The 16,760-nt window shown below is 43.5% G+C and overlaps 1 protein-coding gene across 1 annotated transcript in view; it reads left to right on the top strand.

Annotated features, from left to right (window-relative positions):
* The first annotated feature begins 6,380 nt into the window (after positions 1-6,380).
* The window catches only part of YWHAH (tyrosine 3-monooxygenase/tryptophan 5-monooxygenase activation protein eta), a 38,992-nt gene continuing 28,612 nt past the window's right edge, over positions 6,381-16,760 (top strand). Inside the window, exon 1 of the mRNA XM_085636398.1 lies at positions 6,381-7,008. Within this exon, the coding sequence (XP_085492524.1) occupies positions 6,922-7,008 (87 nt within the window). The 5' untranslated portion in view covers positions 6,381-6,921. The remainder of the gene's footprint in view (positions 7,009-16,760) is intronic.

The following is a 16,760-nucleotide window of genomic DNA, read 5'->3' as shown; positions in this document are numbered from 1 at the left end:
GGCGTCGGAAGGGGGGTGCGGGCCGCACCGGGTGTCATCACTAAGGAGGGTGACAAAATGGCAAAAATATGTTTTTAAAATAAAAAAAAAAATGGGGGGAATCACAACAATTAAAAATATTTTTTTTATATTTTAAACAAGTGGTGCACAGCAAAGAAAACAAGCATTGGCATAGCCAATAGGTCTCGCCTTTGGGACCTTATATGTGTTTAGCTATGCAACAGTTGCATAACTAAATACTTATAAGGTCCCAAAAGCGAGACCTATTGGCTATGCAAAGCGGCGTGGGGCCGCGAAAGTGAAAGTGATCGCGATCACGATCAAACATCAAAGTGGCCGTGGGGCCGCAAAAGTGAAAGTAATCGCGGTAAAGCGCGGCGTGCGCGCCCGCGCACATGCACTGTAGTTCTATGCTGGCCTGGTAGCACTTTTTGGAGCCCTATCAATAAGTCTCGCCAGACCAGCGCATGCGCTGAGTCAGGCGAGACCTAAAAACAGAAAGGCAAAGCTTTAAGTATCTTATTTTTCCTTCTTGTAATTATTCCAATGTGAGGGGGTGACAAGAAATATTGGGGGGTACCACCTGACCTTGCTACTCCACTGGGTCCAACTGAAAATCCATCGGCAGCTGGAACACAAAGAGCTATCAGAATGAAAAATAGAACATAAGCGGTAATCCACACAGAGTCCAGCACAATCTGGAAAATATGGAGAGAATATTGAAGTTGACATGTTTCGGTGCATCTGGTGACATAAAACATACCTCCCTGAGGAAAAAAAGAAGTATGGAGATGCTTAACAGTTGAGACCATAGGGAAAGGAATAAAATACAACATGGTTAGCTTAGCCCAAAGTTGTTTTAAGGAAAGAGCTGCGTCAGGCCACTGTAGAAGGAAATCCAAAACTAGTGTAATACCCCCAAGTAATGAATACTGAGGCTTGTGTGGAAGAGATAAGATTAGGGGTCTCCTCCCATTGAGAATACATCAAGAGGACATTCTTTCGTTGTTTTACATGTGCTCCTTTAATCATGGATAGATGGTCCATGCTCTAATGAGCCAATAGCAGACAAGTGTTTCGCCCCCTGTGGCTGTTGAGCCTGAGGCTTTCTCAAGGCTCCAAAAATAGGAATTCTGATTACATCTTCTTAGTATCAGCCTGAATGTAACAAATGCTCCCTCTATCGCCTAAACCAAGAAATAAATGCACCGATAAGACACTGATCTCCTAAAGAGAAGTAAAAAGTACAGTAACAAATAAATAGTAAGTACGCAAAGCCCAAACTTATAAATGTTAACCAACTGTGACGTATGAGCACACAGGTGCGAAGCAGCAAAGAAGAGGAAGTGTGCTCAGCAGCCTCTGGACTATTTATGCAGAGGGCTGTGATGTAATAGCTCTCACTGTGATGTCATCGAGAATGGAGGCCTGGACTGCAGATGCTGCCTTGTTCGTAAGGGTTTAACTGATATCCATGTTGAAGAAATATATTTGTTATAGTTTATCTTTGCAGCTAAAGTATTTCAGAAAAGAGCTAAAGCCGTAATTAGGCCTCTGGTCTTGTAATAGAATCTGATCACTGTAGTGTGGGAAAGAAGGTTAACATCCCTTATGTTGCCTAGCAACTGGGAAGGGATTGCATTACTCATGGTTGATGATAATAAGCTGAGCAAAAGCCAAATTTTTTTTGGTCGTTCACTTCTGGATAGGACTAGGAGCTGCAGCAGGTCAAATTAACTTACCTTCACTTTCACCTCAACTAGCACCTTTTCATTGACAGGGGTGTAAGTCGCCTGGTGAAGCACCTTGTATCTGCAAGTTCTCCTGCCTGCCCCCCCCCCCCACATTACACTCATGCCCACATAACACAGAGGTACCACCTAGGTATCAGTAGAAACGTAACACACTGTATTGTATGTTTTCGTATTGTTACAGTACTGGGGCCCCTGACTGTAGAATTAATAGAGTTATAATTATACATATTTAATTAACAGAACAACACAGTTCACTTTCACCTATTCACCGTTTATTTGTGCGTCTACGCCTTCTTTAGTTCTTTACCTGGATGCAGCTGCACATTCATGGTGCTTCATTGTAAGGGGGTACTTTGACCCAAAATGTCCCTCCCTGAAATCAAAGGAGGTGGCGTATGTATGGGGTGACAAATGCATTTACTCCTATAAGTTGGAATAAGGGAAGCAGTAGTCCTACTTAAAACAACCAGGAGTCCCCAACTGGGGCTAAACCAGGAAAAAACCAGTTCAGACTGAGTCTTCAAAGTATCAGACAGAGGGGAAGAACCTGGGCTGTTCAGGTGATCCTAGAACAAGTGGCAAGTGTAGCATTCCTCTATGTCATTATCACGTTCCCAATGTTGTGTCCTACATAGACCCCTTTACTGGTCACCCATAGGTCAGTTATTCTGTCACTCACATTTTTCTTCTGCGCATTACAGTATGGGGAAATAGATCAACCCACTTCAGCCATTGGCTACCTTCATTGAGAGTGATGCAACTGTGCCCTTTCCCAAGGAGCTCATCCACACTCAAGGATGTCCCATTACGTTCCAGGGACTAATGTGACAATGTGTGTTTTTTGTCATAAAAAAAAAAAGAATATTTTTACTTTATAGTTTTTTTTTTTTTAAAGATTGATGAGGGTGGGGTAGCTTCCCAAACAAGAAAGTGTTGCAATTATGATGACAAAACAAGCACTGACAAGGCCAAAAGACTAGGGTGACCAGATTTTGAGAAGCAAAAACCGGAACAGGCCAGACATAAAAGCAGGATTTAGTCTATATCTGGCCGGTCCCGTTTTTTGCAGAACCTTGTAAAAATATCTATCTATCTATATATATATATCCCTGCTCCGTTTCACCTTGCCAACGCACTCACGGACAGGTGCTTTGATCGCGGAGGTGCGTCCGTGAAAATTATCCATGCTCACTTTTCTCCTCCAAATATGCCCAAGAAAAAAGAACTCACTGGGGGTTTTCTCCATCCATTTATTCTGGAGCAAACATGACGCGGTTCGGCTTACGCCTTACTTCAATGTCAAACATTGAAGTAAGGCATAAGCCGAAATGCGTCATGTTTGCTCCGGAATAAATGGATGGAGAAAACCCCCCGTGAGTGCTTTTTTCTTGGGCATATTTGGAGAAGAAAAGTGAGCGTGGATATATATCTATATATCTATATCTATATATCTATATATATAGATATAGATATATATACAAGATAACTCCTCCAATTCTCCAGCAAGGAAAAACGTGCCACTTCAACCAATTTACAGTGAAAGTCAGCTTATTGCGGGTAATGCAAACAATGCGTTTCAACCACCACGGGTCTTGATCATGTGACTTGTGAGCATGCATCCCGAGTTAAAAAGAAAACAGACTCTTTATGGTGTATTCTCAACTAGATTGTTCACAAAGGTACATTTATGTTTCAACTTCATTTACACCATTGTTCACTTTCTCTTTACATAACACTAAAGGTTCTTACAATGTTGTAACATTTTTGTCACCCGTGTGAACATCCACCATTTACTTCAATAATCATAGCTATCCTCATCAATGAAAATAAGGTTAACCTACACATTGTATTTCAATTTGATATTTCTATGTGATCAAAATTAATGATTATGTGTTCCAAGACTCAAGTAGCATGTTCCATCTGGACAGTAATTCTATAGTGTATGGTGCGCTCTCAGTAAATATGTCTCTTACATTTTGTTAACACAGTCTACTGAAATTCCTTATCTCAATATCTGCAAATTCATGCTTTTATTGCCTACTCTCCAAATGTTTTATACATCAAGGCTAAAGTAGCCATACTCAATTATATAATTAAATTATAATTTATAATCATCTCGTTATATTGCTGAAGTGACTATATTGCATATTCTGTCTGAGAGGGAATCTGTAGGAAAAACACAATCACATTAACATATCATTATTTCCCCATTGTGACCATAACCTTATAAAACACTATTTTAAGAAAACAATATACAATAAAACCATTAAAAATGCATTGTGTGCACAAGTCAAATCATAATGAAAGTGAAGAAGCCTCTCCAAACCATATGTTCTAACGATTCTGAACCTATAAATGTACATGTAATTCCTTATCAATTTTCATCTCCTCCGGGGATATACAACCAGCTTCAAGAATCATTTTAGATTACATCCTTCTCACTTACAATATTCCATCTACCCCTCTTGGAGGTTTCGGACCAGATTAAGGCCAAAGAAACTGGCCTTCTTACAGTCACTTCCACGCTGTGCATCAAAGTGTTTAGCAGTACTGTAACTTGCATCGTTGTTGGTGAAAAACAAATATATATATATAGATAGAGAGATAGATATCTTACATTAGTTATGCCAGGTTTTCCACCCTGCTGCCCTCCTCCCCACTCGGTCTCTTCTCCGCTGGGAGCATGCAGTGGACCTCCTTCTGTGCTGCCTGACAGAAACTGATAAATTACTTTAATTATTTCAGTCTTCAGAGGCCCCTGTAAAAGGATAGCAACCCTTTCAATTCTGCTTTGTAAAATGACTGGACCTTTGTCCCAAAAACAGGGATATGTATTTAAACCTAAGAAAAGTTTTAGGACATGGGAACAGTCCTCTGAAAACCGAGACGATTGGTCACCCACCAAAAGGCTGGAAGGGGACACCACAATCACTGGCTTTGCCAATGCTTGTTTTACCTTTGCTTCACTCCTAAGCCGTACTCTCCTCTTATAAGCATCCTACAGTGTACCCCCCTCCCCCACGCCACAGCTTTACCGGTTCCCACTCATACCAGGGTTGGACTGGGAAGGCGGGCAGTCGTGTATTGGCCGATGGGCTGGTGCCTAAGGGTGTCATGTTGGTCAGTGTTTAAAGGGCCTCTGCTTCATTCCTGCCCTCCTAGGCCATTGCACTTCAGGCTATGGTGTGCGGGCGAAGGTGTTAAGTGTGACAATCTGCCTTAATTGTGGCCAAGTGTTGCTCTATTTGCTGGGTCATTCTTACCTGGGCACCCCAGTGGGGCTGCGAACCAGTGTCTTGCTCCTGACCCCTTCCCTGGGTGGGTGGGGGCAGGTGGGAGCATGCAGGGGAGTCACTGGGGCAGCAGGATTCTTATATATGGGCCGTCTACATCTCAGGCCCCACTGTAGCAGCAGTAGGTGTGTACTTTTTCTTGACCCCTCCCATGCAAGGCCATCACCCTGAGCCTATAGAGAGCTGGGGAGGGAGTGAACTATGAGAAGCCTTCCTGGGGGTGTGCGTGGGTAATTGCATAGGCCTCGCTTTGAGTTAACCTTTATTAGGTTTTTATTAAATTAGAGAAGATCTGGTGTTGTGGCCAAAGCTGCCTACTTTGGCAGTCGTAGACCAGGTTCCAGTCCCAGCATCAGCTCAACATCCTGTGATTCTGGGCATATCACTTAATCTCCCAACGCCTAAAGTAAAAATAAATTTGATCTTGTGTACTGCAACTGTTGCTCATGTAAAGCGCTCTAATGTCCAAGCACCGAGTTCACCTTATGTAAAACTATAAAAAAGCAGTTAGAAAATAAAAGTGCAATTTATCTATGTTAAAAGATTCTGCAAGGTCCACAGCATTATAATTAGACATAACTCTTTATATAAAAAAAATCCATGTTCATTTTCAATATGAACATGGCTTTTCTGTCTTTTTTAAGTTTAACAATTAGTCACGGTTGAGTAAAGCAGCTTTGGAACATATTTTAAAGTGCTTTCAACTTACGTTTATTATTGATCAGAGGGAAAAAAATTGAGACTTTCGCATTTTTCTTCATTTTCGCACCGTCCAGGATATTTAAATACAGGTCTGTCGGTAAAAAAACAGCCAGATGGCAACTCTGCCCAGATCAGGTATTGTGGCCCTTTGGCCATTTTATTTCAACTCGCCCACCTGGCCAAAATGCAGTGCTTCTAGTTTTCACCAATCTTACTAATTCTATGGACTTTAAAATGTTACCAAACATTTCTCTAAAATGAGTCCAATGTGACTAATCAAATGATGTTTTCTGAAAGGACACGACCCTCAAATGTGGCCACTTTTTTTTTATGACTGCCCGGGCCTGATTACAATCCCAATCCGACCCTGACACATACCCCAAATATCCACCTGGCACCCTAATACCGCGTCCTTTTGCCCCCACACTATACCCATCCCCTTGACTTCCCATGCACCCCTTCCCGAAAACCTCCCCAGGTCCTTAGCTGCCCTTTTCCCTCCCTCCTTTGCAGCAGTGCAATGCAGCAGCCTCAGCGCGCACGCTCGCTGGGTGGCTATTTATAGTACATGACGTCACCTTGAAATAGAACGCAGGGGCCGCCCTCTCCCCACGTTGCCCCCGCCTTCATTACACACACACAGCGCGTGCGCCAGATAGGCAGCAGCAGGAGCAGCAGCACTGGAGCGAGCTGCGGCAGCGTACGGCTAACGAATAGCGATAGATGTAATAGCTAGGCGCGAGCGGCCACCAGACAGAGGGACATCCACGAACAGCGCGTGCCACAGGCAGTCGCTGACAGAGATAGCGAGCCGCAGTGGAAGCGCGGGAACAGGGCGCGAGCCGCAGCCAGAGAGGCAGGGTCTAAGGAGTGAGAGGGCGTGTGCCGCAGTCGCAAGCTTCCGCCGAGGGGGAGCGCGCGGGCCACCTCGAGGGCAGGTACAAGTGCAGCGCCAGGCGGTAGTTGGACGGAGCGCGAGCCAGACAGAAAAGGGCGGGTGTCGCGCGGACAGACCAGCCAACTATTCGGGCGGGGCGCGCGTCTGTGAGTTAGGCAGAGTAAGTAACAGTCAGGGCTCAAGTCTTGGGGTCGCTCCCGCCAAGGGTGCGCCCATCCCTGTCGGTGACCGGAAAGGCGCTTCTCAGACTCCACGAGACCGCCCGCCACGCACCATGGGCGACAGAGAGCAGCTCCTGCAGCGAGCCCGGCTGGCCGAGCAGGCTGAGAGATACGATGACATGGCGGCGGCCATGAAAGCGGTGAGTCCTGGGGCAACCGTGAGTGATGATGAGGAGCATACAGATCTGAGCGGTGGGTCGCTGTGTGGATGTTGGGAGGGGTCGGTTAGCAGATAGCTGTGGAATGTCCAGTTACCAGGGTGAAGAGGGTGGTATGCGAGGGGGCACGATGCGAATAGAGTACGTGGGGTGGGAGCTGTGGCGGTAGAATGACAGTTATAGGATGCGATTGATTAGCCCGTGAGGTTAACCGGAGATCAGCCAGTATATTGTGGGACCTGAGAGGAAAGTGACAACTGGGAGAGGGCGTGCTGGGTCCAGTAAGGGGCGTGTGGGCAATCAGGTTGTTGGAGGTCACGCCCGGGAGAGGGGGGGTCATGAGGGTGTGAGCTGTCAGGGGAGCTGGGGCAGACTTCAGTAAGAGTGCGGTTAAAAGATACCATAGGGTTGGTAGGCTGATCAACGCGCGGATGTGGGCTGAGCTGCCTTCGTTGCATTTCTGTGTGGGTTTACTGTTAGGCTGTTAAAATTGGAGAAGACAGGAGTTATTCGATTTTTAGCATTCTTGGTACAAAGAAACAATTACACGCCTGCCCTTGAATCCACATGTAGGTGGTCTGTATCGTCTTTCCCATGGTAGCTATTGTGTTTTTCCCAACGCCAAAGTTCACCAGTGTCTATTGTGGAGCGCATCCCCGTTCCAAATTTGTACTCTGATGCGCCCGTGCAGGCCATGCCCTTCTTCATTGACTCCTTCTGGAATGGTGCTCCCACCCCAAAAATGTCTTCCTATGTAGAGTCTCGTGCTGTCTAAATTGCAGATGACACGATCTTTGCAGGTTTCTGCCATGCTTAAATATAGCGCTCCAGTACTATAACTGTTCTTGCGTGAGGGCTGCTCGACCCTTAGCTTGAAAGTAGAGATCATCTTAATGCATTGCTTTCTACCTAGAAATAAGGTTACTATGTTAAACGTAGAGTATTCTGGAGCCGGTACATCCCTGATGGGTACTTCTAATTTCAGATTCCTCAACCTTTAGAAAAATCTGTCCAACAGGCTGGACCATTTCACAGCAGTGCTCCTGTGCGTCACCAGGTGGTGGTGTGCAGATGTATGTTGGCCTTCTTCCACCCGGAAGTAAGAGTGGAGGTGATAGAGTGTGGCTTACCAGCTCGGGTTACACACCCACCTAATACTCACCTGGGCCCATAACATTCACACAGATAAGCTAGTAAAACCCTGCTGAATCAATTTTGAGTTTTTCCTGTAATTTGATTTTCACCTTTACCAAGTCTTACCAATTTGATCTCCTTAAGTATTCCTTACTCGATGAATCAGGTTGCTGAGATAGTTTAAGGTAGAAATTGACATTTAACTTAAGCTTGAAATAACCACAAACTCAAAGTTTTTAAAACTTTTTATCTAAATCAATTTTGTGAGTCAGAATCGTATAAGGTTTAAAGACATTTTCTCAAGAGGCAAGATAAGTCAAATATAGCAGTCATAATAATCAATGAAGACGGTACCTGCAAGAGGGAAAAGAGAGCAGGTACAATGACAAGTTTCGCAGAATTATATTGACCTAAAGTGATAGATGAACCCAACTCCTTAAAGATAGGCCAGATAGAATCTCCCAGGACAGGGTGTAGACGGAGGATCGGGCAGATTCAGATTTGGGAAGGTGACCTCTTCTAAAGTGCAACGCCAGCGTCACACCCTTCTCTTGCACTACTCTCCTCGAATGTCCCTCCTCCGAAATCCCCTTCTAGATGATTAGATTATCGATCAGTATCTCTCTTCTCGAGCAGAGTTTCTGGCAGCAGCAATTGTCGCTGTCGTCCAGTTCATCAGTTTACTTTCCCAGGCGTCTTCACCCAATGTGGCCGTGGCTCATGTGTGCGCTCATAGTTTCCGGCAAGTCTCTATGGAGCTGCGCGCGGATCAGGTGGGGTAGGGATTTGTCACCCTCCGAGGCCCAAATATGAACTAATAATAAAGTCAGAAAGACACGTTAGAATGAGACCATGATTTCACTGTATACCACTTATCTCTACTTTATCTCCATTTACTTATTTTAATCTTTTCGCATTAGTGCTTAGTAGAACTTATAGGTTTAGTTTATGCAATAGCATGTGCATTACCATGTGAGTTTCAACCAACCATTTTAAAAGCTATTGCGCAGCTGCAAAGTTTTCCCACCAAGCGAAAGAAGGCGTCATACTACATAGATGCAGTAGAAGCGTGCGTAGATACTTTCCCGCGTTTTTGGTGGCCATTTTTAGACACTCTGGTTACTTGTTAGTAATACACATAGGCAAGCATCCCCTGGATAAAATATAATGAATGTAGTGTGATATTAGTATATACAAGACTTGTTGGTTACATTGTTACATGTTATTTGAGAGGATTGTATACAAGCACGTTTCTAGAATTCGAACCACACCTCTGATGGAGCAAGGTTTCGTAAGTGCCACTCTCCTTTCTGTCAGCTGACAAACTCTTTCCAGTTCTTTTTTCAGTGTGCAAGGGACCAATGTACCCACAGAAGACTACTGGGTTAAAACGCACCATAGCGGCTAGGAAGCCTGCCTGGTGCCTGGACTCGGGCACAACCCCCAAGTAGTGCAAAGAATGTGCTCTTATTCACCTCAGGACGATCTGGGATCGTTAAGTAAAGCTTTCTCAATACACCAAAAGAAGTCATGGACCTTAATATACATCCAAGTCGGGGTGGGGACCGGTTTTTGCGACAGGTCGTCTTTGTTGTTGAAGTCGCCCAGTAAGTCAAAGTCGAAGAAGCAGCGTAAGACATTGAAGCTGGGCTCAACCCTGTCCTTATACTCTGCCCAAAGAGAAGTTGGAAGAACATAAAGGTGCCAATCAAGTTCTCTCCCGGTTCCCAGTTGGGAAGCAGATTCCCACAACTGTTCCAGTTGCGCCCGAGTTTCTCAGGCCACAGGCAACTTTGCAGCAGGTCCAAGCCCCTTAGAGTTTTTACAAAAAAGAGGCAGCAGACACAAATTGTACTACAAAGAAGCACTATCTTGTGGAATTTTGAACACTGGTAGATTATTTTCCTTATTACTGACTGTATCGAACAAACAGCCCAGCCATTGTTTCATCTACAAAGGCTTCATCCGGGCACAGAAACTTAGATCCGCTGAAAGTCACACTGATCTTCAAAGTATAAGGCAATTTAAAGATATGAGAATATGACAACAATAGGCTCAGACATCAGATCCTCAAAATAGTGTGGGCCAATGCGTACAGGGAAAGTGGATTTGTCGTAGTCCAGGGTTCACATGAAGAATATATAGTACTTGCATATTGTTGTCCACTACAAGTATAATAACAGGTCCGTGACCCAACGATAAGTTACAAGAAACACCTAGTGTTAGGCGCCTAAACACACTTATCTTTCGCTCATCGTGTTGTACACCCCCCCCTTAGAAGGCTGTGCTGATTATTTTTGGCACTCTTGTAGCTCCCTTTGGTGTCTCTTCAGGGCGTTTGGTCAGGTTGCTGTCGGAGCGTCTGTCCTCAGTTCTGTATCAACCCCTTGAAACCTCTTCTGGTTCTGCAAAAACTTCAGTGCTTACTTTAATTCTACTACATGGTCTAATCCGTTTTTTAATGCCAGTCCGGAGTTCAGGCTCTTACCAACTCCAGTGTTTGAATCAAATCTGCCTCGATCCGAACCAAGGTCGTGCCTTGACTACTCCAGCACACCCGGTTACCTACACTCATCTACCACCAAACTTCCCTCAGAAGCTCCCTCCCCATCTTTTTCTCTCTGAATCTGATGTTTGTCACCACATGATTGATGATGGGTATGATTTAGCCTCCAACCCCCAATTACGATGATAGTATTTATATGGCCTTACATGAGGTCAGTGGGTGTTATGTTACCCCCACCCCACCACACCAGAGTGGTTTTCCAAGGAGCACCTGTCTTGCTGCAAGAGATGTAGCTTCTGCTGGCAAAAGGGGCCATTGGGATGGTGTTTACATTAAAAATAGAGGCACATGGTTAGTGTCGCTATTTCCTTTTGCCAAAGGACCGATTTTAGATCTTCGCCCTTTAAACACCTTCTTTCTCAAAGGACAAATTAAAAATGCTCATACTGGTCCAAGTTCTGTTTTTCCTGGTTCCAGATGTGTGGATGATTTACTTTGACCTGCAGGACACGTGCTTTCGTGTGCCCGTCCTCTAGTCCCTCAGACATAACCAGTTCAAGGTAAGCCAGGGGCATTTTCAGTTTGCAGTGCTGCCCTTTGGCCTTACTAGCGCCCCTCATGTGTTCTCGAAAGTGGTGGCAGTGGTTGCTGCCCATTTTTGGACATTAGGGATACAGACTGGCTGTTTGGATGTCTTGCAACAATACATTTTAGACCATGAAGACTGCACAACATCTGCAGTGGTAGCTGCTCGACTGTAACTTGACCAGTGGCAGAGCCATCTCCCTTTCTTAACCAGAACTGACAGATGTGTCCTTGCTGGGTAGGACAGCTGGCAGAGTTGGAAATCAGCAGAATCTGGTCTGTGACTGAAGTTCAGCTCCAGAAACTGAGGTGGAATAGACACTTTCCAACAGTGGGCTGAGACCTGGCTAGATGTTTTAACCACCATCGAATGTGCAGTGTCAAAGAACTGGGTCAGAAGAGTGATACTGTACTTTTCCTGTCTGTGGAGAACCTGGCCTGGCAGTTTGAGCTGGATTGTTCCCATGGGGAATATGGTCAAGACTGATTTTCCATTTGGCTGGGTTTAAACTGGAATGGCATGGGGAGCAGAAAAGGATGGATTTAGGCCCAGATCTCTGTACTGCAGTGAATATTTGACATTGTTCAATATTCTGTTCATCAATTGATCTTTTTGCATCCGTCACCCCGAGTGGGACGGGTATGCCCAGACGTGGGTCCCGCGCTCTCCATGATGCTGGAGTCGAGCTAGCCTGGCTGATGGCTGAAACCCTGGAACCGGTCTTAGAATGCTTGTTTTCCGGTCAGCGGAGAACCTGGCCTGGCAGTTCAGGCTGGACTGTTCCATGAGGAGCAGGGTCAAGACTGATTGCATAGGGCTGGGTCCAAACTGGTGTGGCGTGGTGAGCACAATGGTTTAAATCCAGATCTCTGTACCTGGGTTAATGTTGGACATTGTTCAACATTCTGTCCATCCGTTCTTTTTGCTTTTAGGTAGAGATTACAACAAACAGGGGCAACCCTATTTCCCAAACCTGGGGTAAATAAACAATATTATAGCTACAAAGGTTAGAGAAAAATATTAGCCATTTGCAATTTAAAAAAACTTAAATGCATGAAAACACAGATCCAAACAAAAAGTGTTGGAGGTACCCAACGCAGAAATGAATACAAATACATATTTTTTTTTATATACTGAGATAGCAATTATGAAAAAAATCAGTGCCAGTGTAGGGTTGGGTACAATTTTTCCAGAGCAAAGTGCACCTGAACAAATCAATATAGTATGCTTCTTGCTCCCCATCAATACTGTATTGACAGGAAGTGCAATTTAGACTGGATTCATTTGTACGACTGCGTTCAGTTGCTTTGTGCTTTGAAAAATTGGCACTCAGTTTGAGTCTTATACTAGTATATGATTTACTCCTTCTTTTGGACTTCTGATGCAGTTTCTATGAGGTTCCCTTTTACAATCCTTCTGAGAATAGTTATTTTGAAATACACTAAATATTCTTGATCGGATGATCTTTTAACAATTACCTTGTCCCGATGATGACCTTTAAAAAATCATAGGCCGAAACGCCGTTGACGCCTGCCTTTGGCACATATTTATAAGGAAGCATTGTTTGTGATAGTCTGTTCCTGTCACCTGTCGAACTTTTTCTTGTTTTTTAATCTTGTCTCTTTTTGTCACTCTTTTCTCGTTTACACTGTATATTATGTTTTAAGTGATGTCTTTTGTGTAACTATGTGAGCACCGTTGTTTTTTCATATTTGTTATCTCCGTATATAAATGTTTTTGTAACAATTTCTGCGTTGTGTACCTCTTTAACACTTTTTTTTGTTTAGATCTGTGTTTTCATGCATTTGAGTTTTTAAAAAATTGCAGATGGCTAATATTTTTCTCGAACCTTTATAGCTATAATATTTTGCTTGTAGGTAGGGCACCCATAACCCCATCAACACTTGTAGGTAGGAATGATCCCAGCCATGACACCATCCTTGGGGTTGGCATCCAGACTCCATCCTAGCACATGGCATCCCCATGTCCCATAACTCCCCTCTAGCTTACAGCTTAGTTCATCCTGTCCCCTGTGAAGCTCCTCCAACAGGGGAGTTCGTCCCGTCCCTTACCATGCTCCACTGCTGGGTGGCTCTGTCAACCCTCCCCTGTAGCACCTCTGCTCGGTGGCTTCTCCACTCCCTGTGTTGCTGATCTAGTGGTTGCTCCCCCTCTCCCTTGCTTGGGACTAGAGCCCTTTTCTTGTCTATACATGGGGCATATCTCCAACCGCCTTAATGCCTCCCTTCCAGGTGGGGGGCACCCTCAACCCATCAACACTATAGTTGTAGGTAGCCCCCCTCCCAGCCCGCTTCTCATGAAACTCCTTGTGTTTGGCACCCAGGCTTCATCCTAGCCCATGGCGTCCCATTTTCCCAAGACTCCTCTAGTCAGCGCCTCTGATTCCGACCTCTGGCGCCCCCTCTACCAGCTCAGCCCCCTCCCTGTGCCATGCTTCTTGCCAGTGGCTTACTCTGTCCCTTGCTTAGGTTTAGAGCCGGTGCCTTGCCTCTAGAAGGGGTCCCATCCACAACCCCTGTAGTTCCCGCCTCATTTTGTGTGAGCTTTAATATACTGATTCCACCTGTGACCTGTCCATTTCCAATGGGCCCAACCACAAAACCTACTGCCAGACGACCCAACCAACTGCTACACACGTACCGATATGAAGGCCTAAATAGGTGTTACTGAAACTAGACACAAGTGTGTACTTGCGTGTTTGTTCTACATCTATAAATTACAAACGCTGTCTATTGGGTTTCTGGTTTTGAAGAGCCAATGTAAGACTTGCAGTAAGTATCAGTGCGGTGTTAAATTTTCATTAATGAAGGAAATCTAGCGTATCCCACCTCAGAATGTCATCTGTAAAATGTTCCGTATTAGGCAACCATCACAAGTGACCCAGTTGGGAAGAATTAAAAGAATATTTTTCCGACCTAGCTAATGTTGGCAGTGCTATTGATATGATTTTGAAATGTCCGTGCATCACTCTTGAAATGTAGCGATCAAAATTGAATATTATGCTGGGGCCATGCAAGTCTTTTTTTTGTTTTTTTTCTTACTTCCCCGAGCGATTACATTTTTGTAATGGAATGCTCTTCAGCATTCAAATTAGTACTCCCATCTGGTTCAGAGCTGCTGATGCCCCCTGGTCAGAACCTGGAGAAATCAATCAATGAGCAAGTCATTGTCACTTTGAGTCTCGTTTAAAATTATTGACACATGTTGGCTTTTTGCTGATCCAACCAGCCCCACCTTTTGCCCCAATCTCCTAATTCAACTTCTACAGAGCAACCCCATGTTAGATCCAGTATAGACCAACCACGTTGAGTCGGAAGTGCATCTTTCTAGAATATACTATGTCCTCTCAAGCCACTCAGATTATTTTATATGTTGGGCATCATAAACGCCTTTGTAGCAAGAAAATGTTCACTTGAAGCATTAAGCAACTTTCTTTTCATCTAATGCTAAACAAATTGTGGGAAAAGTATTAAATATACCCTCAGACTCGAAGAAAGCCAAAAAATTGGTCACTAACTGCTGTTCTAGTGGTTTGTGAGGTTCTTTCTGGGCTACATTTTGCTCTCTGGTTTGCATTCGTGTTTTTCAGCATTTTTTTTATAGCCCTGTGTTATTCCACATGTGGCTTGAGTAACATGGTATTTCACACATTTTTTTACAACTGCCCCTTATTCAGTATTATTGAAAGTTCTAGAGCTTATATACTATACTGTCTTTGGGCACTGTTTAGTAAGTCATTGGTTTGAGAAGGAACAAGAACATTCTCAAATTCGTTATCTTAATCCGTTTTTTAAAGATACAGGGCCAGTCACAGTAGCAAATGCAAGCGATGTGAATTTTAAGTGCCTTAGCGAAAGGGCTCAGATTTTCAGTTTTACAATAGTCTTAATTAGGATGGGTAATGTGTGCATTGCAGACAGCTGCGGAATCTTAAGTTTTTTTGTTTTTTTTGTTTTTTTTACATATTTTTATTAATTTTTGTATCTGTTTACTCCCCCCCCCCCCCCCGGACAGGTTAACATATTGTACATTAATATCATGAACATTACATTATGATTATCATTTTTAAATAAACAAACATTAAGGGAAAATCTTTTACAAAATATATGTATATACCATACCTCACCAATAAAAAAACAATTAGAACAATAAAAGAAAAAAAAAAGGGAAAGATCCATAACAGCAATGATAATAAATCAAATTTGTAAGTCTCGCCAGAGTGTAAGTGGAGTCCATATTTTCAAGCCCTTTTCGCGTCTTCTTTTACCTTTCCGTCTATATATGGCTGTCTCAATGTTATGTACTGCTAAAAGCCTGGCTAGCCATTGTTGAAATGTGGGTGGTAGCGGATCCAGCCAAGCCGAGGCTAGACATAATCGACAAACAGCCACAGCAGCAAATATAAAATCATGACCATTCTCAGGATTATCTGAGTCTTCCAGCCCAAGTACCAGTGCCGCTGGTGACAAGACAACCTTTCTGTAAAGAACAGAGGTTAAGAACTTCTCTATATCTTGGATCAGAGGCACTAGCACTGGGCAAGAGGCAAAGATATGGATGGGGTCTGCTTTAAATAGATTACATCTCGGACAGCAAGTCCCTTTACCCGTTCCCCATTTTGCAATCTTATCGGGAGTATAATAGAGAAAAAAACAGGTTTTATAGTATTGTGCCTGAAGTTTGGTAGAGATAAGAATGGTTTGTGCTAGCTGATAGGAATATAAAAATTCTTCTTTAGAGATCTCAAGTTTACTTTGCCACTTTATAGATGTTTTGTCTAAATCATCAGGGAACTTGTCTAACAATAGCTCATAAACTCCACCAATCGATTGCTTTTTAGGATGTATAATGGTCTCTATTACCAAAGATTTTTCCCAGAGTGTTTTTACTCCAGGTTTATGCTTTAAGAAGTCTCTAATCTGGAGATATTTGAAAAAATCTCGCCAATCTAAGCCAAATTCTTCCTTCATAGCTTCAAAGGATTTAACCCCCAAGTTAGTAAAAAAATCACCTAGTTGGATAATTCCTAAATTATGCCATTTATAAACACAATTATCTTTAAAGAGAATTGTTGGGCGATTTGGGTTATTTAAGACTGGAGTGTAATATGAGAATCGTCTTATTTCTAGCACTTTTTTAACCGCCTTCCATACCTTGAAGCAGCTATAAAGAGTCTTGAATTTGACCTTTTTATGATAACTGTCGTGTAAGTGCCTCCAGAGGTAGCCATAGCAGGAATTCCCGACAAGTAAATGAAATATTGAGGCGGTATGTTTCTCTATATTATTCCCCCCTTGTAATAATTCCTTGCTGTAAAGTAATACGCATGACCAGTAATATCTTTTTAAATTGGGAAGTGCTAGCCCCCCTCTGTCCTTAGGGAGGGTAAGATATTTATATGCACGGCGCGATTGAGCATATGACCATATAAATCTAGAAAAGGTTCGTTCTATTGCTGTAAACCATTGGTTTGAAAATTCTAGACAA

Source organism: Triturus cristatus, chromosome 11 (assembly GCF_964204655.1).
Source record: "Triturus cristatus chromosome 11, aTriCri1.1, whole genome shotgun sequence".
NCBI classification, from domain to species: Eukaryota; Metazoa; Chordata; class Amphibia; order Caudata; family Salamandridae; genus Triturus; species Triturus cristatus.
This window is presented reverse-complemented; position numbering and strand designations above follow the sequence as displayed.